At 36.8% G+C, this 24975-nt stretch overlaps 1 protein-coding gene across 2 annotated transcripts; it reads right to left on the bottom strand.

Moving 5' to 3' along the window:
- Positions 1 to 4968: 4968 nt before the first annotated feature.
- LOC119698196 (prostatic acid phosphatase-like) lies at positions 4969 to 24975 on the bottom strand. Of its 2 annotated transcripts, XM_038129842.1 has the most exons (12): positions 24796 to 24975; positions 18850 to 18945; positions 16819 to 16905; positions 15785 to 15937; positions 13168 to 13266; positions 12590 to 12694; positions 11455 to 11587; positions 9987 to 10069; positions 8170 to 8276; positions 7430 to 7599; positions 6480 to 6605; positions 4969 to 5348 (listed from the first exon to the last, which is right to left on the bottom strand). In XM_038129842.1, the coding sequence occupies exons 1-11, from the start codon at positions 24907 to 24909 to the stop codon at positions 6487 to 6489; spliced, it is 1266 nt and encodes a 421-aa protein (XP_037985770.1). In that variant the 5' UTR covers positions 24910 to 24975; the 3' UTR covers positions 4969 to 5348; positions 6480 to 6486. The 2 variants fall into 2 exon arrangements, with proteins under 2 accessions (XP_037985770.1, XP_037985769.1); XM_038129841.1 differs by having other exon boundaries at positions 4969 to 6605.

Here is a 24975-nt window from a genome sequence, read left to right as displayed (position 1 = left end):
CATCCCATGGATATGCAAAATCAGAGTTCTTTTGGGTTTGCTTTCCTGCTCAGGTTATGTTACTTTTCTACTCCATGCTTTAGCTAGACTAAGATTATGCCATTCATCTTCAAGATGCTTTCTCTTTCTTTTATCTTCCTTAAAACATGATAGAATTTCTTTAGAACTCATGCATGATGAAACATATAGATTTTCTGAGTTCCTTTCTGTGTGTCATGTTAGCTTGCTATCAGTTTTACATAAGTTGCTTAGTATATAAATGAAAGATTGATTTGAGAATGGGGTGTTGTCCAGCTATGCACAGTTCTTCTCCTTCCTCCCTTCTATGCACTCTTTCAGACTCAGGGGAAATCAGGAGTGATCTTGTCACAGTAACATTTACAAGGGCTCAGTGAACATGTAGGGACATGGTAGAAAACAAAAACGTCTCTGAGAAGAACAGAAAGAGTAACTTCAGGAATTCTTGACAGAAGAGCCCATTTCCAAAGTTTTAATATTTTATTATTAGAAATCTCCCAAACCCCTACCTCTGACCATTCCTATAGTTATTTCCAGTTTTCTTAGAATTTCCATGAAACAGGTAAGAGTCTGTAACATTCTTCTGCTCTGCAATGCAGTTCTTTTAAAGTTTGTAATTGTTATTTCAGGATACACAGCTCTTTCTTAAATAGTCAAGACCTATCATCATCAAGAGCCTCATATTAGACTTTGTGTTTTCTCTGATGACAAATATAGACTACATCTAAAAAATACATCCTAAACCAGAGAGATATATAATTATAAATAACACATTTAAGAAGAGTCAGAGGATGTCTGCACTCTCCAAAGTGGTAGTTACTTTATTGAAATAAAGAAGAAAGTTTGTTTAGAGTGCTCAGTCTGCTTTGATAATGCAAGCTATAGGTATGAAAATCTCCTAACATTTTGTTCAAAGATATAAATGATTGTACTCTGGCCCGCGATATTGCAGATTGTAGGATTCTTCTTAGAGCTGAAGTCAGGCAGTCATTAATGACAACAGCACTTCATAATGAAAATTAGTCTTTACAGAGGGATGGCATTCAAACCAAAGTGAAACCTCAACTAGACAACCATACCAAGCAGCCCAGCTAGTGGTTTTTTTTATAGTATTGATATTACTGAATGTATGGTCAGAAAGGGGGAGAGATATATCAACAGAGACTATGCTTGGTGCAAACACTGAGGTTCAGTGTGGTAGTTAGAATGAGGATTAATGGCTCATTTGGTTCACATACATGGCCAAATATTTTGGTCATTAAAATAGGTGAAATTAAGCTTATAGTACTCACTGTATTGTTGTCCTTCACCTCTATCCTATCAGTAACTCAGAGGGGAAAGAAAATAGGTTTACAAGAGAAGACAACTCAGTAACTGTGCTGGAGATGAGCTAACTGCAGCATTGCATGGTTTAGTATAGCCTGTCTTTTTCAGATCCTTCCTTCCAAACATTTAACTGTGTAAAGTGAAAATTAGGCCTTCTTTTAGCAAAAGGACACTTCTGTGTGTTTATTTCAAGAGTATTCCAGATTACTGTGCTTTTTCATCCACATCTTCTTTTACTAAGAAAAAGTAGTCTGTTGTGGGTAATGGATTGATAAAGCTATCTTCCACCACCATATTACAGAGGATACAGAAGATTCTCATGTAGAGCTAATTGTATCAGTAGCAAATGACTTCATCTAAATACAAGTTTAACATGCTATGTCTGAATTGTTTATTTGACTGCTCTGGATGAGTTGACCTGCACTGTAAAAGTATTTCTTCATATAGATTCTAATAAAACAAGTAAGGAAACTGTTGTACAACAAGTACTACAGTAATCCACTAATCATATCTATTTTAATCTTAAATGTGCATGTTTCAAAATTTTTGAACAAGTTGTAGGCTTCAGATCTGCTTCAGCCCTTGCTGCTTCCTGAAGAGCAGCCAGGAGAAACTGCAAGAATGCCTTAGAATGGAAAGAATGAAGGAGCTCCATTTCCAAGTACTGGCACTGTCCTCAGACAGCTCAATAGTTATGGATATTATGGAATTTTGCTAGTCTGCCTGTAATTATTGATCCAAATGCTGTCAACACTTGTATTTTAGAGAATGGAGAGCTTACCTATTTGGACCGTAAATTACAGTCCGCATTTATTCTCATCTTCCTAATGAAAAGACTTTATGATCAGACTGCCTTTTACACCTTTTCTTTCCATAGTTTTGGCTAATAGGGTAGATGAGCTAGGAGAATTGCTGTGTCCTCTGAAGTCAAGGGCTCACTGTAGGAAGAGAGCAAGAGATTTAGCTGCTGTAAACAGAGCACAAAGAAATTACCTTTTTTTGGACATGCACATGACTGCAGCTAAATATATACAGAGGCAAAGCCAGGACAGTTTCTTTTGTCTCTATCTACTTTGAACTGATAAATGCCATTATTCTGCTCTCTACAGATTTTTTAAAAGACCACTGGAACCTCAGTCTGCAGGATGGAAAAAAATTATAATGCATTGAGTCTCAGGAGAAAAAGTAGTGTCATTCTACAAGAGATGTTAACAGAAATTAGCAAAACAGGACTTAGTCTTTTAAGCTGTCTTTCCAGCTGTACCTGATGTCCTACACATGATCTTGCAGGTCTTTCTAGTGCTCTAATCCCTTTGAAGGTGAAGTTGCCTAGACACAGAAGAGACCATGTAATGTAATAGTTCAAGTGATATGCTATTATTTCAATAAGAACTCATGTTTATCTGTTTGAGTGTTAATACTTTGCACTTTCTGATGAAGAAGCATTAGTGTCTAAATCAATAAAGTTAGCTGTTTATAGGTAAATGTCCATCTTTCATCCCCATCTTTATAAGAAATGCAATAAGGAATACAGTAGTTTTAACTCTTCCATGCCAAGAATACAATCCTATGCAGTATTGCTGACACCACCTCAGCATGGATTTATATGGGCCAAGGTTATGTGCCTAAAAATAAGCATGTTTCTACTCTCGTCATCACTCTTAAATTCCAGCACAGTAAATCATTAATATTCTTTGTAGAGTGTAAGTTTTAGCCTTTTTGGGTTTTTTTGACGGAGAATAATTTAGAAACATAATTCTTGTCTTTTGGGGTTTAATCCAGACTTAAGAACTTTTGGACTGAATAGATTTCTTTTTTTTTTCATTCAAATAGACTGCATTTGTCATTCTGCTTTCTTACCACAGCTAGGAAAATGCATTACAGTGAGAGGAAATAATGTCATTTGGATCCAATGTCTCTGCATTACTGGTACAAATGAACATGAGTGATCCTGGCTGAGCCAATATTACTCTGGAAGTCAGATGCCTATTCTGTGCTGACCCACTGTGCTCAATATTCAGGCCTGTGAAAAAAGAAGTTCCCAAATAAAATCAATTCAGTGAGAGGAGGTTGTTGTTGACTGAGGTGAAAAGTGCTGCATGTGCACTACTGTGTACCATAGGCACCAGAAAACCCTGCTGCAGAGCATCTAGTTGCTACTGTAATTATTGTAGAGACAGATGATGTCACTGCTAGAGGGCAAATTGAAGAGCTTCATGCCATCAACTTTATTTATATCAAAGCAAAAGTGCTTTAAAATCTGTTTTTACAGAAACAACAAATCTGAACGTTTACTTTTGTTTGGAAATTCTAGAGTTACTGAAAGCTACATTGTTTTTCAATAAGATAAAATGGCAAATGTTGAATTGTTTGTTTCAAGTACTTTATTGCAGTGCCACAAGTTGCTTGGAGACAAGATATTTTCTAATCACAAACAGTCTGCAGATTATGCTAGGCAAATTGTAAATATGGCTGAAAAATAAAAAAAGCTATGAACTTGTCTACATGTACATGAACTTGTCAACTTTTACTCCACTGGAGAAATTTTACTTGATAAGACAAAACATCTTTCCTATAAGTGAGATTTGGGGCCTACTTTACTAGGTTATTACATCTTTAGAGTACCCTCATTAATTCTGAAGTTACACCATCTGAACCTGTCATTATGTTCTCTGTAACTTGTGTTCACTGGATTCTTTCTAAAAGTGCATATGCATTTTCAAGTATGACTATCTCAACACAAAGGTGTCCCTGCAATAAAACTCTTTCCTGACAGCTCCTGCTGCAATAAGAATTGCCTTATCTTTTGAAATTCTTTGTTACAACATAGGCTTGGGCAGCATAAACCATCCCAGATGTCTCATACACTTCACATTTTACTTTCTGTCTGAATCTACTTATTTTTGTAAGAAGCAATCTTGGAAAAATATGTCCCATTCTGCTTTTTGAGGAATGCAATCGACTGATTTTGTAATATTTCAAAACTGGTTCTTACTGCACATTATCAGTCGATACATCTTCATTTGTCAAGCATCTGACTTCCTCTAATAAGAAACATAATTTATCCTTTAGTGGGTACCAACAGCATTATGGCTGTGGTAATGCACAGTTCAGTATCAGATAACCACTGACTGTGTATATATTTCTAGAAATATATATAAGCACATACAGGAGCCAGGATGAGTTTTGCAGTTTGTTCTGTATTTTTTCCCACCTTGAGTATACATCTTAATAGTAACCAAGCCAAGTCAGGCTTGTTTCCTAGAGCTGCTTTAATGCATTTGACTGAAATATAGATATTCCTTCAAGTTCTTATGTGAGGATAAAAATGACTAGTTACAAGCTGAAGCTTGTACATCTAAACCATCTGATTTAGGGACAGCCTTTCATCTTTGACAGCTTTGCATCAACCTGTTATACAATAAAAATCCTGAACATGTAAGACTCAAATCCACCAGTTGATTATGCTATTTCCTAAAATAGATAAAATGGAAATGTCATGGATACTACTAAAAAGCTTTTTACCGAGTGAGAAATAATTTTCAAAAGGTGGACACTTCAGTAGCTGAAGTTATTACAAGAAATGCAAAGTTTGGAAAGTGCTATATTCCCACAAGCTACTCTGTTACTCTGACTTATGCTATTTAATATATAATATTTAATATCACTATATATAATTATATCACATTTCAGCTGTAATATTGAGGGCTGATCTCTAGATCACTATCTCAGATCACTAAGGCTCCTGGGCTCCATGTTGCGAACCACAGAATGTGAGTGAAAGTCAGTCCGGAAGCAGTGTATTCACATTGCTGTGATGCTGTGTCTGAGTTAAGCAGCTCCATCCCTCAGCTTTCTTTCTTTCTGAATCTCAGCAGGACACATTAGCTTCAGCACATTATACCTGTTGGGCTGACCCTGCTGTTGGCACCTGTTTGTATGGCTGTCTTGATTTTTAAAGAGACTTCTCCAAGGTATTGTAATTCACAGTATCCTCTGCAGGACTACAGGACAAAAAAAGTCTTGATTCAGTCTTGAAACATATGACAATAAGTAGGATTTTATACAGCAATATTAGTACTTATTATACATATAGTTTTTGACACTCAAGAGCAGTTACAGAAACACATTCCCTGACATTAGAAGCTTACAAACTAAACAAAATAAATTGCACAGAAGAGATCAACATACAAAAAGCAAAATCATTGTTTTCTTACCTTTAGTGTACATCTTGCTAACATATAGTATTGTGAACGCAGCCAGGAGTTAAAGGAGTTATTGTGATTTAAAATAAAAGATAATGAAGACAGTGATAACTTGAGGAATTTTTCTAAGAGTGGCTCAAAGAAATACAGAGCAAAGGGTCATTCATGACTGGGAGCTCAGAAAAATAGGAAAACAGTGTAGCAGCAGAAAATAGATTTTAATATATTTACTTATCCATATTATTGAAGTTACAGACTCTGACCAAGATGCTGTTGCACTAAGCTTCTTGCCTGATGCCTGGATATGTGATTATAAAATTTTACTAATTTTAGTGAGAGCTATGGAGATGTGACTCCTTTAAAGAGTAGGCTGAAGACTTTTATTAGCTGAAGGCCAAGGTCAAAACTCATGCATAAATTTGCACTACTAAATTAGGAACAGTATGTCCAACTGCTGGTATGAGTCTTTTTCATACAGTACTGCAACTTCTGCTCAGTAAAACTATTTTCCTGTGCATCAGCAAAATAGCCATTTATTGGAAGTAAGGTAAATATTACAGAATGTAGTTTGAAGAAAGGCTTGTTGAGCAGCAAAGGGCTAAATGGTAATAGGCAATATAAAAAAAAAAAAAAAAACAAACCATAGGCAATAGCATTCCTTCACCCCAGTGGTTGATATAAGATTGATTAATAGTAGTAGTAGAATAAAGATATAAATTGGAGTAATTCCATCCATCCAGTAATTCCTGAAATAACATATTTCTACAGTATTTCTCACTGCAGATGTGTAGAATTTTAGGCCACAGATACCTCAGTTATTCAAGTTTATTGAATGTGCTTTGGAGATTATTTTGACCAGAGCAAACTGAAGGGTATCAGCAACTTCAAGTATTCCTTGATGTCTTGCTGCTCTTGCTTTCACTTTTTTACCTCCACATTAAATGTCTTGGTAGTTGTTTCTGCTCCTGCAGCGACCATAATGGAAAAGGAGGTACAGCAGTACAAGGTTAAAAATGGACAACAAGGCAACAGCAACATTAAATCCGATAAAAATATCTGTGAAGAAAAAAAAATAAATGGAAAGGGAGTTAATGAAAGACATATATGTATATACCATTTCATATGCAAAGCTAACAGTCTAATTACATATATGTACAATGGAAATATTTCTGGCAAGATCACATTTACTGACATGTAACATAAGAACATATACTTCAATCCTAGAAATTTATAGATTGCTTACTGGGCATAGGTGAATCTAACCCCCATGTTTCCATAGGGCAGGAAGGCCTATGTGTAGTTAATGAAAAAAGAAAAATTGTTTCATCAGGGATCAGCAAAATGGTGAATATATGCAGGACAGGGGAAATAACGTGATTCTTGAAAAGTAACATGTGTTGCCTTGCTCTTCTCCTCCCTCCCAGAAATAATATGCAGGCAGGAAGATGTTATCAGTTCTCAGCTGTTAGTGGATCATGGATCAGCTGCACTCAGTACAACTGCAGAAATACAGATGCACAGATCTTACCATGCATTTCCAAGCCATTTTTGCTTTGCATTTGCAGAAAGTCTGATGTATCCAACATGAACAGGACCCCTGTATCGCACCAACATCCATACTTCTCTTAAATATTTTCAGCAGGTGGAGATCTAGTTTTGACCATGGCCTTTAGGCAGCTCCTTTAGTGAATATGTTAATTTAACATATTGTTAAATATGTTAAATTGTTAACATATTGTTAATGTCATTCCTTGTCCATAGTAAATCTGGCCCACACTTAAAGGGAAATCTATTGATTGTGTGAAAGGTACAAAGTTCAGAGCCACTGATAAATATCTGCCTCTGTGTCTTATGTGGAAAATACAGAACTGTTACACTACCTTTCATTTTGTCTTTCTTCCCACATTCTTTTGACCAGTTTTCTGTAATCACAGGAGAAACTAGTTCAGCAAACTTCTCAAGTGGACAAGAAGAGGTGCACCCTGGCAAAGTGAGGAGATAAGGATCCTTTGAAGTGTCGTTCCGATAATGCATTTCGATGCTATATTGCCTGATTAACAACATTAAAAAGTTTTTTTAAAAGAAGGTTCTTAAAGAGAAGGTTTCCTACTTTGAGACAGCATGTTGGAAATAGGCTTTAACAGCCTACTCTAGGACCTGTTCTCCAAGAGTGGAGCCTTTGTGAGAGACATCTGCAAAGCCCACTTTGCCAAAGCTGTTAATTTAACTGCACAGATAACAGTCAGCTGAAAAGGTCTTTCTGCAGGCTCCTTGAATGGCCCAGCACTGGGCTCTTCTAAGCCAACTGGCTTACTGTGGGAGTTACATCTTGGAAATGTTCTTACTATCATCTGAAGAATCAGGAAAATTTATTTTACTATTTTCTTCCCTCTCATAAGGCTTGTTTTATCTCTTCTTCCTGTCTTTCAAAGCATATGTGCACATCCAGAAAATGTAATTTTCCCTAGTTTTTATACTACTTTGTGCCTATGGGCTGTTAGTGAAGTATCTATTTAAATCAAAATTGTATGTTCTCACAGTATTTGAGAGAAAAATGGTTTTGGGGAAGAAGGTAGCAAATTCTAAACACTCTTTCTTGCATCAATAAGAAGATACTTGCCCATTGCTTTCTTGGTAGAGTTCAAAAAACTGGCAAGCAGCATATGGTGGCAGTTTTCCATTGAAAATATTGAGAGCAATCTGGAGGGCCCCAACTGTGGTGTCATGCTATTGGAGGAAAAAAAATTCCATTCTTTACAGTCAATTAAGTCAACTAGCATTCATCCAGAGTTATGAGACAAGAGTAGAGAGGGAGTAGAAATCAAGATAAAAGAAAACCTGTGTAAATTTGGCCCTAAAAATGTGTTCAATATATTCACCATTGAGAAAAACATGTTAACTGATTACTACAGACAGCAGGAGGCATTTCCAAAGAGTTACTGCAGTATGTGTCTTACGCCATCTGGCAGGATTTTGGAGACAGATACTGAGGGAAAGCAAGATGTGGTTTGAGTAATAAATCTAGTTTTTAAGTCAAATTTCTCTTTTCCTTCCTTTGGTAGTGTCTTTTGCTCCAAGGTCAGATTAAGGCAGTGTAAAGTAGTTTAATCTAGGGTGTTTCAAGTGAAGGTACAAGTGCCTTTTTTTTCAGGTAGTATACCAGACAAATAGTTGTGTTCAAAGACTGTTCTCCTTTCTTCCACTTCAGATTTGTTTTTCTATTTTTCCTTCTGTTTGGACTCGTACAACAAAATCTCAGTTTGGCTTCTATTTTTATGGGATCTGTTACTCACCCACATATAGTTTCTTCATCTACCCATTATCCCTGCTTGTGCAGGGATCATAGGAAGAGGAGCTGAAGGCAGGAAGCCCAAACACTTTGGTGCATAAGTTTTGCAAGCATAAATTTTGCAAGCATCTTTAGGTATATGTGTGTGTATATATATATCTGCTAGACCTATTTATATTATAGTCTAGCAGCTATGGTTTAATTATTATTCAGGTTCTGGAATTTTATAAGCTGATCAGTTTCAAAAATAACAGTATACTTGAACTCAGGGTATTAAAGCAGAAATGAAAAATCTGGATGTACTGCTCTTTCCTCTTCAAAAAGAACATGGTAATACTAGAATCATGTAGGAAGGACAGTGAGAAAGATTAGAGGTACCAAGAAGTTTCTATCAGAGAAAAGATTAAATATGGTAGGACTCTGACTTGGAAAAGGAAATATGGAAGAGGAGTGGCAGAAAATAGTAAATTCATTAGAGACCCAGAAAATGTGAATAAAAGCAGGAGTACTTTTTTCTTTAACACAAAAGTCATTGCCACAGAATGTTGCTGATTCCAAAGGTATAAATTAATTTAAAAAGTAATTAGGCAAGTTGATGGAAGACAGTCTGTCAAGAGACACTAAACACAGGGACAAATTCTGTCTCAGGAAGTCCCTAAGACACAGATTGCTGGAAGGTTTTATCACTCTCTGCTGGCTTTATTCTCACATTCATCCTTGCCTTTGGCTCTTGTTAGAGACAGAATAATGAATGAGCTAAACAGATCTTGACCTGATGAAAGTGTCCCTCTTCATCCTCTAAAATAAATAAAATAATAATAGCAGTAATAAAAAAGAACCCACAAAGGAGAAGTTTGGAGGCACAGCTGAAGTTCTGCTATGTGCCAGTATCTTTGGAGCACTTGAGGAAAGACACAACTAATAGAAACTGCACCACTGGGTTGTAGGAATAATGAATGATAAAATATATAGGGTTTTTGCCAAATATAGTTTAACTAAAACTGAGGTGAGATCCATGCCTATACTTTGTTCTTGTACTGATTGGTGTTTAGCTTGTTAGCTGAATTAAACTGTAGTATATTATTCTTTCATTTAACTTAAATACTGGTAAAATCAAAGCAAGATTTATGAAAGATGAAAATACTCACTGCAGAGTAGACCTCCATTTTTGTTGGTTTTGAAGAATTGGCAGCTTGTTTAATACTGTTTAAAATAATATTCACAAGGACACCTTAAAAAGATGGGGAAAAAGGAAGTGGAAAATGAAGGTATAATGTTTGAATGGAAACAAAAAAGACAAAATATTGTGAGTATCAAATATAAGACATCTACTCAGGCCTCATACTCATTTTTCAGTTTAATACAATTTTGTAACTACAAAGAAGATATTACAGAGGAGAAATATATGATTCATCATCCAGGTCAAGTAAAGAAGCCCGATTCACAGGAAATCATTTAGAACCATCCTGAGAACTGGTGATAATGACACTTCCAGTTCTGTTATGCTGAGATCTCTCCATTATTTTTTTGGTTTTTTTGTAGTGTTGGAATAATGACAACTGTGTTGGTCTCTTCCTCTCTACTTGCCAAAGAAATACTTTAACTATTTACTTCCAACATGTTACACATTATTGATTCTTTGCTTTTTCCTAAGCTCTTTTTGACTTCTCCAGCCCAAAGATATTCTAAAACCAATGGATAAGGGCTGCAGAAATTCCCCGAAGCACAGTTTATATCATTCTAAGGAAAGAGGATGTAACTGGTATGCCAGTGAACATTAAATAGTCCTGACCCTGTGATATGGGCATCTGCCAGCTAATAGGCTTCACTGCAGATTGGAGCCTGTAATTGCTATAAATTTGATCCAGTGATGTGCATGCCTAGGTGATGGATCTGCTTATAATTCTTTACCTAGATCTAGGCTGCACAGTAGGTGCATTAGAAAGCCTAGCCTCAAATGTTCCAGCCTGCAAATATTCAAACTCAATTGTTTGGATTTCCTGCTCATGGATACCTGGGGATCATATGATAAATTCCAGGGCTGTGTCCTGAAGTAGTGTCAGAATGTGCAGCACAGGCTATGTGCTCCCATTTTGGAGTTAAGCAGTAGTTCTCAGTTCTTGTAGTTCTTGCAGTATAGACATAACTGGAATCTCTCAGCTTCTATTCTGATCAGACTGTTTTGGAGCAGCTTTATATCACTCAGAGAGCTACAAATATGTTGCCAGTGTTTTGACACAATGTATAACCAGTACATCAAAGGGAGAAAAACAACAGTAAACAATTAGAAGAAATGTTGGAGAAACAACTTAATCTAACCTACTATAAGTAATGATCATAACCATGAGGGCCTGATTTATTCCCTTAGTTTTCCATAATATTTCTAAAAAGTCCTAATACCTTTAAAAATCTGGAAAACCTGAAGATATTAATTTTTATGCCTTGCTGCACAATTTTATCCAAGTGCCAATGTTCAGTACATGTTTGAATACTTAATATGGCATCCAATGTCCATAGTTTCAAATCAAGGATTTGTTTGAATAATTTTGCATTAGTAAAGTGACAGGATGTAGCATTATCTCCTCCTTTCTTAAAGCTATGCATTTTTTGATTTACCTCCTTGTAGTCGTGATTTCTCTTCTGTTTTATAAACCCCAAATAATGAGAGTAAAGACAATTCTGCTAGTTTTTCCATCTTGTTGATTACATCTTCAGTGGCCCATACAGGGAGAGTGTAATTATGAATATCCTAGTGATAAAGAAAAACAAAAGCATGTTTATAATTCACTGGTTTCCATCATCCTATCATCTACCCTCACACTGCTTAGTTTATACTTTCTGAGGCTGTCCTGCAATTCTCTGCACAGTATAGTTTTACTCCAGAGCATGCCCTGAAGCAAATTCTGTGGGAATGGGGATTGGCCTGAAGTGAGTGAATGGAAAGAGCAGAAGCTCCTGAATGAAGGAGATTCCTTGTTGGTATAATGTGTTCTTGCTATAGAGATACATGTTTTTGGTGGGAAATATTGCAGACATATGTCTTCTTCTTTTCCTTTCTCTGGGTCTTCAGGTTATAAATATCTAATTTTTTCTGCCTTTCCATACACGTGTCTACATACCAGTTCTATCACTGGGCAACTAGAGACAAGTGTCACTCTTCAGTCATGTAACAGTGACAGTGTCTTATCATGTGTAATTTCCACAATTTGTAGAGGATATGTTCAAAATCCTTCATGCACTGCTGGTAGTGACTGGGGCCAAATGGAATTATGCCATGCTTGGGGTCAGTTTGGGTGTTTTTTAACTGATACCAATCACTGTCTCAAAAATTTTTAACTGATAGAACTTTCATGATCTCTCGTGTTCAAAATCTTAAGTATTTTGATGTTTACCTCTTAATAGTTTAAAGATAATAATTTCATCTCTCTGTTAAAAATCACAAATCTATGATAGCCATCATGCTCAATAATTCTATTGGGAATAACATATTGGGAAGGGGGAAAAGGGAATAATGGGAATGGTAACAGTTCTTCAAACATGAAATGGAAGTCTCCCAAGCTTATAGACTATGTTTTTCAGTAATCTTTTACCAAAGCACTAAAATATAACTTATTCAAATTAAAAAAAAAAAAAAAGGTGTGTGGTGGGGGAGAGAATACAACTCATTCCTGTGAAAACACATTGTCATGGTTTAATTGAAACTCAAAGTTGGAGTTATATTCCTCCCCGGCATCTATTGATTTATTATTACCTCACAATGTAGAGTATCATATGTGTTCCAGAGCTGGAAATTGTCCAGTATTTTAAGGTGATTTAGTTCAAGCCCTGTGTTAACTGCCATTGTTTGTAAAAAATCCTGTGGAGAAAAAGTGAAGAGTATACCAAAAATGCTCAATACATATGGAACATGCATGGAGATAGATTCACTAACACCCAACCTTTTCACAGAATTTTCACAGAAATAAAGAATAAGCGGAGTTTGAAAGGACCCATAAGGATCATTGAGTCCAACTCCTGGCCCTACACATGACATTCCTAAGAATCGCTCCATGTGCCTGAGATCATTGTTCAAATGCTTCTTGAACTCTGTCAGGCTGGTGCTGTGACCACTTCCCTGGGGAGCCTGTTCAGAGCTTTCTTCACCCTCTGGGTGAAGAAACTTTCTCTAATATCTAACCTAAACAGAGGTTTAAATTTTTCAATTTGTTTTTGCATTTAAAAAAAAGGAAAAAAATGCAATTCCATAACTTCTACAACTTAGTTACCTTCATTTTTCTCACATCTTGGGTTTGTTTGGATTTTTGTTTGGTTGGTTTTTTTCTCTCTTACCATGTATGGTTGTATTCTGCTTTGAAATTCTTTAGATGTTTGTGTTTCATGCTGAAGTTCATCAAATCGGGGACAGTTGGGCAGAGGGAAGTTCAGCCTCTGAAACATGAAAAGGAAAACTTAGAATAGTTCTAAAATTATCAACACCCTTCTGTTTTTCTGTTGCTGAAATTAATGGTGTCATATTTTTAGACAGATTCATGGTTGTGCTAGAGCTACTCAATAATTGTTTGTTTGGGTACCTTAATCATTAATTCAGTTAACATAGTGAATAGACTGGGGTAACTTGACTTTTCAATGGCTACTTGTTTCTGTGATAGCTTGGTTTCCCTCAATTTAACTGATTTTGGCAAAAAGATATGACACATGTCTGTCAAGGGATTGCTTTGAGAAATGGGTCAGGGTTCATGATCAGAAATTAAAAAAAGCTATAATTTCCCCCTCGTTTTCTGCATTCCCCCAGCTATAACTTAACTCCATCTGGTACTGGAACCTGAATTGCTTCTCCATCAACACATCCAGGTCTCATCTCTTTGGAGACAACCAGTGGATTATGGTGAGCATTTTAAATACCACTTAATAGACAGAACTTGAAACAAGAATGACAGATTGTTCTCCTGAAATGTCAAAAAGCTGAGGGCCTAAGGGTTCTGCTCTTCTTTAGGGAAATGGTTAGTTTTTATTACTCCCAGTGTGTGCATTATGAGGTCACATGACAGTACATATTTGATATGGCATACATGTAAATACATGCATCCTTCAAACCCTGAGCTCTGGCAAATATGGTTTATATCAGTTGCAGAAAGAAAAATGATCCCTGATACAGCATAAAATGTCAGTGAAAAGCCATGGTGAACAAAACAAGCTTGTGCTGGTTCAGCACTTCATATCACATCACTAGAGTATTTTTGACCCAGCACTAGTATTATCCTGTAACATTTACAGACTGCATTTCCAGCATGTCTCCAGTGGGTCATTGGCAGCAGCCACCAACTGACCCTGGCCCACTTTCACTTGGATAGGTTTCCAAGGGTGCAATTTTTCTGTAACAGCAGCACACTGGAAGATGAAAGCTCAAAGTTGCAATATGAAACTGGGGAATGTTATTTAATTACACAATAACAAATGTTTCTCTTGCTGTATGTCTTAATTATCTCTCTCTAGGTGTTGTTAATTAAGCCACTTCCTTTGGCTTCATTAAGCAGTACTCAGTACTGTTGCCTGTCAAGTCTTGATAGATCTCAGTGGCTTAAAAATAAACTGTGATTATGGTTTTTTTACAGGACTGTACCTGGCTTCAGTTTCCCACTTTGTGTTGCTTGGGGCTTGAAAATACCTTCAAACATCTGCTTGGTTTAACAAGGGAACAATCTTTTTTTTCCAGGTGGTTTGCATTATAAAAGGCATTTTGTGTTGCTGCAGAGGTGTGTTTGAAAGCATCAATTCTCACTCCTGAAGCAGCCACAGAAGTGATGAGGCACTAGAGACTCCTACAAATGAGCTTGCCTTCCTCAAGTTGTTTCATTGCATCGTGATTCCCCTAAGGGCTTTGAGGTATTATATGGCCAAAACTCTAACCACTTTGATGTTTTTCTTGTCTTCTGGTGAAAGGACTTCCTCTGGTGTCCCGTGTTTAAATAACAATGACAATGTTCTTTTCTGTTTAAGAACAGGGTTAAGTTCCTGGCTGAATCACACTTACCTAATCCAGTTTGTGGGAACCCTTTCTCTCTGTACCTGTTTTCAAGCATGGTCTCTAAGAATGGAGCAACATCAAAGGGAGAGAGGCGTGGCAGCCCCCTAATGAGTGAGTCCATCATCTGATGTTGGTGATGGGCAGTTATGTAATAGGGGGTTTATACAAATTTTCTTAAAGTCAGCTTCTGTCCTCAAAGCCAGAAGTAAATGAGGCTTTCTGTTATTACACTCACAAGCTTTTTATCCTTATTGGCCACACTGTTCCTTACACAGTCCTTGTCACAAGAGCAAGTGAAATTCAAATCTAAACCTGAGTCATCCAGAGTGAGCTACATGAAGTAAAACTTCTACAGGACCTATTATTCAGGTAGGCCTACTCTTATGATTTGCAAGAGAAGTGCTAGGGTTTCATTAAATGTTTCTGTAGCACTGAGCATAAAAGAGCCCTTGTCTGTAATTAGAATGCCTAAGTGATTCCAGAATAGGAAGGTAATCATTTTGAGGTCATTACAGTGGCTGGTGGAAATTCAATTCCTTGAATAAACTATGGAAAAAACTTGCCGAAGAGACAAGATCTGCCTAGTTGAGTGGTGTTTAGAAAAGCACTTGTTTCCTGTAAAGATTTAGGGCAACTTCCCTAGAATACTGTCCAAAAGTGTTCTGGTCAGAAGAAATAACCTTGGAGAAAATGGTAGTGTGTGTGATAATTCAGGTTTTCTGCAACTATGGAAGGAGGATTTTCATGTAGCTGTTACAGTTCACGTATGACATACTTGTCAGCCCGTAGCTGCATTTAATATTTTCTATTATATTGAACTCAAAAAGCTTTAAAATGCTTTTTAGCTATTTTCCTTTCTTCTGTTCTTTTGCTTCTGTGAAAAAATTAAGGCTTTATAGAATGCTTCTAGCCAGTACTCACCTGCTCTGCTGTTTTTTGAAAAATGTGGACTGGAATGGGTTGCCAGAGCAGCTCAGGGTTCCAAATTTGGCTGCTAGTTGGTGGAAAGAGGCCAGAAAGATATGACTGGGCACTCATAATGGTGCGATCATAATCTGTACTTTGGATGTAAAACTGAAAATAGAATGGCAAAGAATTAATGATAAAATGGAAACTATAAAATATTTGGGAAATTTTACCCAACTTGTTAATACTGACTTCTTGTTTTTAGTTTTATATTTTTGCATAAATTCAAAACAGCGAAACTGTGACTGAGCTTTCCAGGGCCTTACTACAGTTTCACAAATAGAATTTCCAAGGCATCTTTTAATTTGGAATCTAACCTTCAGACTGAGCTGAAAGAATAGGAAAACATTATTTCAAAGAAAGACGTTCTCCATCCTATTTTTCTCAATCATAACATGGATACATATGATTTAGTGGTGGACAGGTTAGCAACTGGACTTGAAATTCATAAGGGTCTTTTCCCACTTAAATGATTCTATGGTCTATCAGTGATCAGGAATGTTACAGCACTCAAAAACACAAACTTCTCTTGGAAGCATAGCAAAGGTCTTTCATATCTTCCCATAATGCATGCCTCCTAAATAGATCAAGATGTTAGAGGTGTCTTCCCCACAATGGATCTGTACTGTATGATAAGCACATCCAAAGACCTGTTAGACCTCTCTGTTACAGGAGGAAGTGCGTGAGCATGGCCCATCATATTTATCTTTCAACAGACTAAAACAATAATGGTCACTCTACAAATTCCCAGCTCATTCATTGTGGAGCTTTACAGTTTGGGAAAATTAGGTTGTGAAAGACCCAAACAGAATGTAAGAGGTGAAAAGTAGACTTTATTCTGTTTTTACCTTGACATAAGTCTGACTTTCAAAAATGTTCTTCTATTACCTTAATTTCTCCATTAATGAAATGAGTATGAAAGTGTGCTTTTATAAGTCCATAGTTCTGCTATGCCAGAGAAATGTGCTGCAGACAGATCTGCTCTATACCTCTTGTCGGTTGTATGTGCTGTTCAAGAAGCTGGAATATCGTTTCCTCATGTACTGTCCAAGTTCAAATAGCTGCTGCATTCCAGTCTGTAAGGCAAGCATATGGGTGACTACTAGATTAAGGTGACTAGAGACTTTTAGTATAAAAGTGTCTTTTTTTTCTTTTTTTTTTTTTTGTCTTCAGCAATCAGCTTTTAAGTGATCATTAACTGTTTGTATAACATAATGTTATTGTGGTTTAACCCCAGCTGGCAACTGAACGCCACACAACTGCTCTCTCACTCACCCCTAGTGAAACTGGGAAGAGGATCAGAAGAGTAAAAGTAGGAAAACTCCAGGGTTTGAAGACAGTTTGATATGAAAAGCAAAAGCCACACATGCCAGCAAAGTAGAACAAGAAATTTATTCACCACTTCCCATGGACAGGAAGGTGTTCAGCCTCTAGGAAAGCAGAGCTCAATCCCAGTTACTTAGGAAAAGAAACCACATCAAGCTGAATGTCTGTCCCTTCCTCTTTCTCTACCCAGTTTTATATGCTGAGCATGGCATCATATGGTACAGTATATCTCTTTGGTCAGTGGAGACCTGCTGTCCCAGCTGTGTCCCCTCCCTACTTCTTGTGCATCCCCAGACAAACTCGGTGGTACAAGAAGCAGAAAACCCCTTGAATCTGCTCAGCAGTAACAAAAACATCCAGTGTTATCAGCACTGTTTTCAGTACAAATCCAAAACAGAGCCCCATACCAGCTCTCTCTCAACCAAAACCAGAACAGCTGTGTATGTTGCAGGTGATCTAGAATTTTTAATAGAAATGTTCACTTATATCTATAAGGACATTATATGTTCTAAAATGCTAAGATTGCAACATCTGTTACAGAGAGGCAATGCCCCCAATTCTATAGAAATACTATTTCCACAGAGCTGTAGATTTGTAGACACCGGTCCACATTGTTCTTTACAATGTGTGTCATTTAGTGACAGCTAAGAGAGGATGATTGACAGCCCAGCATTTATCATTGTCATTGCTCTGTTATTTGTCCAGCCTTACACATTTGTAGCTAATATTTCATGCCTTAAGTAGCATTCTTCTGTCTTTGCCTTGGTATGGCTGCAGTTGTCTTAGACTGCACACTGTCTTTTTTGTTATTTATTTCTAAACCCTGAGCTGAACTTTTTAACTTCTACCTGTCAGAGAAGTATATTCCTACTACGGTTGCTAAAAAGATAGCAAAATAGCAAAAAGCTCTCAAAAAAGTCAATGCCAAAGCAGGAACATCTTAGTACATATGCTAGTAATAAGATAGTAATGCATTGTTTCTGTGTGTGAATTTTACAGGTCTTTTAAGCCCTCTTCAAACATTAAACACTGTACTGTCTCTGTTTCATACTTCTGCACCATGTCAAAATGTTATTAGGAAATGCATTGGGTTCCTTTTGCTCCAGAGCTTCATATGTCAAATACAGTCAAAGAGCTAAGGCTTGATGTTAAAATGCCAGAGCAACAAGTAAGTTCAGTGCATCCTAGTGAAGCTCTGGACTGCAAGTGGCCTTGTTGGAAGACACATTGTTCCCAGAAGCAACCTTCTCCCGCAGGTCTTCTCTTGTTTTGTGAATTGGTGGTTGTCAGTCCAATGATGAGATGTAGACTTGTCACCTGACTTGATGGGCAGGTGTCATGTCTTTGCCCTATCACAGGGCTCAGTACTTTATGGTCATTGGAACTTCATCGATGTTAACAGTACAGTTTTTAAACTTGCCATTTGTTTGAAAGCAGACACACTATCAAGAAGTTGAAGAAGTTGTTACTTTTAGGAAGGTAATTATAAAGCTATGATGAACAAGATTTCAATTTAACAATAGCTGAATGAGTAACATTGGAAAAATGCTTATGAATTACTGGTATTGGTATTTACTAATAGCAACTATCAGAACCTGGGATTTGCTAATGCTTTTGAGACAGACACCAAAAAAATATCTTCCCACTTCCTCTTTTAGTAGCATTTTTAAGTTCTTCTAAGAAAGTCAACATACCTTGGTGAGCTGTCCAAATCCCTGGGGCCATTCGCTTTCTTTGTGTAGATCAGTTGGAAAGTTCACAATTGGTGTTCGGTCACCGTGCCGGAAAAGCTGACAATGTAAGCAATAAAACCCCTTGAGTTCATTACTGTTAACACTCCTTTCTTCTCTAACTAGAAGTGAAGCATACATTATACTTCCAGTGTCATTTTTCAAATGAAAATGTTGGAGAATGTGCAGAAACCTGGTCAAGTAGGATGTGAATACATTCTTTAAAATCAAAATTATGTATAATTATATTAGAATTAAGTGGGCATAAGCCTGATGATTCTTCCTCCTAGAACATTAAATTAATCATCCAAGATGTTAATGTTGGGACTGTGTTCGCAGCTAGGCATCTAGACAGGAAATATGACTGAATTTTGGAAACTCAGTTCCTCTGAATATTAAGTCAGTTACTGATGTGCTTAGATTAGTATTTAATTACTTTGTCACAGACACTTGAAATTTCTTTGGTAACCTTTTTTTCATAGCAGTATCTTTAAAAGTAATTCTTTGTACACATGGATCTTGTGCTCAGTTTCTCAGTCACCCTAAAACAAAGATAAAAGAGTATAAACATTTACATTGTTGGCTTAATTAATACTTTATTAATACTTCTACATGCATATATAAAAATATTTTTTAAAGTCTTTAGGATTTTATTTCTATCAAATTCAGTGAGTGCAAAGAGTTTGGTTGCTTTACTATCCTGGAGAGTCTAGCATGCTGAGTATTAGTGTGATGCATTCAATCATATGATTTTTAATCAAAAAAATTAAATGAACCTTTTTGTATTTTTATTCCAGCATACAAAGGAAATTACAGCCCTAGATTAAATGGTTCTGAAAAACTAAATTATCCCCCCTAAGTGTATACTGCGTGGGCTTAGAAAAATTAAATCCACAGAAGTGTCACAAGAAACAAAATGCTGGAATACAAATTCACAGGGCTCCAGACAATCTTCCAGGATGCTGACCCAAATTGTTGGAAAAATTACCATTGCTTATCAATGTTCCCATCACCAACTTCATTCCTGACTTAGCACAATAAAATGACAATGTAGCATCATGGTATATTTGTTAATAAAATGACATTTATGCCCTAATACCTCAGTGGTACATAACTTGTTTATAATTAATACTCTCCGTTGCCTCATTCAGCCACATCATTCTTGCCCAGACATCAGAGAGGGTTGTTCACACTAGTTAGTTTGCCACTCCCACTGGGAGGTGTTTCATGTTTATATTTTTCAAAGTAAACACCAGTGGTGTGACTTACTGTTTTAATTATAACACACACCCTTTCCATCAGCCTTCTCTACTAATGCACACGAACCTGTGCTACAGCAGGTACTTCAGAGATGGAAAATACTGTCCATTAAAGGCAAATATAATTGGATTTTTCCCCTCTGTTTTCTACAATAGACAACAAAGTTTGCTAGAGTATAAGTTACCATTAGAACATGTAGAAGACTGCTTATTATGTTTTTTGTTTTGCCAGTGTAATTTCACTATGTGGCCAACCTGAAATGTATATTTTGCAGCAAATCAAGGAGGGCTTTCACCCTCACCATCAAGTTTGTTGTGTGGGTGGTTTTTTTTTTCCTTATCTGCAATCTTTACTCCTCTTTAAATCTCATTTCTTATAATTTGGAATCTCAGTTGGTTCTTTATAACAATTTCTCAGTGCATCTGTAGTAAACAGGAAAATAAGAGCTGCATTGTCTGATGGCTGATTCAGCTGAGTGCAAGAAAAGTGAGAGAGAAGGACTTTTGCACTACTGTTGATTTTTTTATGCTGATGTACATAGGCGTCAGTCAGGATTCATTAGTTTTTCTCGACAAGTTGGTACCTGTGTCAAGCATGAAGGTTAAATTCCCAATTACAGCATAGCTGCATCCTCTCTTGTTAAATTATCCAGCTTCACACAAACGCATTTTTATGGGTAGTTGACTTGTTCAAACTGACTGACATGTTTAAATGACTAATTTTTATGTATATTTTAGGCAATACGTAACATTAGATCTTGGCCATAAATTTGCCCTTTTTATTAGTGAAAAATTACTGGCAACATGTTAGATTTTAAATACCGGTTTGTGATGTTTTATGTTCAATGTACAGCATAACCCTGAGCATGTCACAATGGTCACAACAGTCAACCTGTAAAGCTTTCAATAAGTCAGAACAGCATTGTATCTGAATAGAGGTTAATGTGCAGAAAGATCAAGATCAAAAGATATATATGAGCAGGAGATGTAAAGAAAAATATTTTATTTCTTTGTAACCTTAAGAAATTGAAGGAGTGGAGGTGTGCTCTTCTAAAAAGAAGCACAGCTTCTTTAAGTCTGCACAAAATAGGAAATAATTAAGCTCCTTGTTCATATTTGTGCACCTTCATTGTGCAGTATCACACAAATATGATATGATCACTGAGCTGGAAGCAGCAAGTAGGGAGCAAACACTTAGAAAAGCAGAACCCCATTTTTAGGAATTGAAGGACAAAGCTTCTTAGCCAACTGGTTTTGTATGTGCTCAAACCTCCTTGCTACTTCTGAAAATGACTCTGCTTCAGCTGCAAAGGAAACAACCATATGAACAACCACTTAACCTGAAAGACTAACTCCTTCACTCACAGCTACATCTTAGGAGATTTTTCCTGAAATTTCAAACTGTGTTTTTTCATTAGAACACCTGATAGGAAAAGAAAGAGTATCCCTACAGAATTTGCCATATTCATCAATATGTGTTTCTCAACACTCATAATTTCTACTTTGTTAAAAACGAGTTAATTCTTCAAATTAATTTGAAAACGTGTGCTACAGCATTTATTACTCCTGGCCTACAGATTACCTTCCTGACCTTTCAGGAGACACAGAACACTGCAGAATGAGAGAAGAGGAGCAAGGAAGCATCATGATAAGTGAAAAAACGCCAGAAATCAAGGAGGGGATGGTAAGGGGAAAGTACACAAGAAGAGCAAAGCAGATCTGTTTGGTATATTAATTTTGGCACTCCTTTTGAAGTGCTTCACTTCAGTTCTCAAAAGCAGTAGGTGAATAATTATCAAATTCATTACCCTCTCCTTCCACTCTGATACGGCTTGAATCTGATTTGGTGGCGTGTTCATCCATTCACTCTTGGTAACTTTGTGAGCATGATCATTTCATATGAACATGGTCACATGACTCAGACTTTGGCCAGCATTTGCTTCCATGGTTGTCAGGTGAAAAATCATATTGGAGACAAACTGGTGCAGAGGAGGGGGTGCACTGAGAAAATGGCATGTGTAGAATACACACATATATGTATAACATCTTCATTTAGAAATGCCCTGAATTACAGTGAAGTATCTGTCTCTGAGTAATAGTGAGCCTCTTGCAAACACTTTATTCACAGACTTAACTTTAAACAAAAAGATTTCATCCTTTGAAGCTAGCAGTAGGAAGAAAGAAACAAAAGTGAAGTAAAACCATCATGCTGTCAGTTCAGGGAAACCAGATGTAGAAATACCGAGCATGTTTAGTCAAGGTTTCAGATGGCTTGGCTTGATTAGAGAAATCACACTCAGAGACAACGCTCAGTCAACGCTTCCTATCCTAGTTACAAGAAGAAAAACTTGATGAAACCACAGAGCCTCAGAAACCACACCTCTTTGTATATATGACAGGTGAAATGTGTGTGTGTGGGTGTAGAGGCAGAAGGTCCAGATCAGAACTTCTTTAAACAGAGGCAATAAATCAGTACTTCATTTCTACTTGGGTGCCTGATTGTCCTACATATTTCCTATTTTCTTTTTTAAATTTAAATTATGTGTTTTTAAATTTAAATTCTGCCTGTAATCTTAAATTCATTGCACAAGAGTTATGGTAAGAGCTAATGTTTACATGTAAGCAAAGACGTTTAAAAAGCATTTTAACAAATTGGCTTGAATTAGAGCTTTTCAGAGAACAGGGCTTGTGGCCAATAGTCAAAACGCACCGAGTCAGCACAAAGTTGGAAATTGTGAGGAGAGAGTGAGACACCTTCCCAGGCACAGCACAATTCTAGAAGTGAGAAAAGTGAGCATTTATCCGTGTTTCCTGGCCCTTGCAGATGTATTTTTTATTGTGCAGTTCTGCTAAGGAAGTTTTAAAAACTCATTATGACAATTATGACAATTTTCACACTGCAGTAATACTCCCAGGTGAAAACATAGTAACATACAGGACAGTTGGACAGTGGCTATTGAAGTATGTCAGAAAGATGCCTTTCAGATTTACCTTGACTGTAGCAATACCCTCATTATATCCCATTATATCAGTGATATATTCACCATGGGGTCAATAGCTATGCTGTAAATTTATACTAGCAATTCTGTTTCTATGAAAATTCGATCAGGGATTTCAGAAGGCAAAATTCAATAGAGCATACATAAACCATGCCTTGAGAAAAAATATGTACATTGTGATAAGACTAAACCTATTGTAACATTTTATGTGATTGGTCAGCCTAAGCAAAAGTAACAGGATTAAGAGGAAGACAGCCTAAATGAAATTTATCTACTATTTAGTGTTTATTGTGACAAACTACCCTAGAAATTTTTGTTGTTTGGTTGGTTGGTTGGTTGGTTATGGTAAGCAGATGATTTTGGATAAGGAGTCTCTATCTCCATAGTGGTAACATTTCCAAAACCATTCTGCAAAACCATTGCTTTTCAAAACACAATAACAGCTGCAATCAATAAAAATCTCATTCCTTTCAAGGAGTTAATGCTCCAAGGCTTGCTGTCTACCTGTTTCCATCTGTGTGTCCAGTTCTGCCTGTTACCATTGAAAAAACATGTAAGTATATTTCTGTATACAGAATGTTACTGGAATTAGCGTCAGGTCCCTGCTATGTGTGGTGTCTCAGCAGGAGTAGGAACTGGTTTTTCCTGTGCACTCTGGCCTTCCTCCAAGCTGTGCATGCACAATGCACCCAATGTGGGTATACATGAAGTGCTCTATCTAGAGTCAGAAGATATGTTTTGGACACAGTACTTCTGCACACATTATGTCTCAAATGGGGAAAGGCTGAAGGAAAAGATCTTCAATTGCCTGTTTATAAAAGTTCATTCCAATCCCCTCAACTTTGTACAGAAAATACTCCTTTGGACTAACTATTCTTTATCTTTATACCTTTTGTTTTAAAAAAGAATGAAAAGGACCATTGTTCAACCTTCATAATCCAAAGCATTACAGTGAATTAATGTCTCTTTTTCTAGAGATATTTGGGAAAGTGACACTGTAGTAGTGTATAGCTACTTTGAAATAAGAAATGGTCCTGCAAAAGAATTACTGCAGTCTGTTTTCAGCCTAACTGAAGTTAGTACAACATGTCTCTCAAATCTCCACTTTAAAATGCCTGTGTATTTCGTTTCTCAGTGTACTGCTGTGACAATTCAGTTATCGTGAAATGGAAAATATTTATTTTGTGAGTTTATGTGTGGTAACTTCTGTAACATGATAGGCTTCAGCTTCCAAGCATAGAAGAGGTAGTCCGTAATGACCAGCTCTCACACTATGCATCAGAGTGTCAGCTAAACTAAGGAAGAATAGGTAAATATGGACTTTGCATCTCTTAACTGCTCTGCACTATGCATCTACCACAAAGTCAGTTATCTTGAAATAATAATTAGGAGATTAGGGGATTAGGAGATGAGAATCTGGAGATTAAATTAGGAGGTGAAATAATTAGGAGATTAGGAGGTGAAAAGTCTAAGAACTAAAGACATTTTGTCTTTCTTTAGGTGAGGTCTTTAAACTCAGTAAGCAAAAGGACAGCAGTACTCATTTCTAAGTTTGAAGACAAGCAAAGAAACTGTACATCTTGTCTGATTCAACTGACATGTAATTCTGTCCCTGTATACCCCATAACAAAACAGAGAACAAGTCTACTTACTACAACCACAAACTTCAGTTCTCGTGCTGCAGTAGTCTGTTGAAGCAGAATGAGAATAATGTAAAAAGAAAAACACAGGATCCTAGACAAGTTGGGAAGCCGTATCACACCCATCCTGACAGAAGAGGAAAGAAAGACTTTGTAGCTCCAGCAGCTGCTCAGGCTCAACTGCGAGACGTC

This window comes from Motacilla alba, chromosome 2, assembly GCF_015832195.1.
Source record: "Motacilla alba alba isolate MOTALB_02 chromosome 2, Motacilla_alba_V1.0_pri, whole genome shotgun sequence".
NCBI classification, from domain to species: domain Eukaryota; kingdom Metazoa; phylum Chordata; class Aves; order Passeriformes; family Motacillidae; genus Motacilla; species Motacilla alba.
The sequence above is the reverse complement of the archived record's forward strand: the minus strand, read 5'-3'. Positions and strand labels throughout refer to the sequence as shown.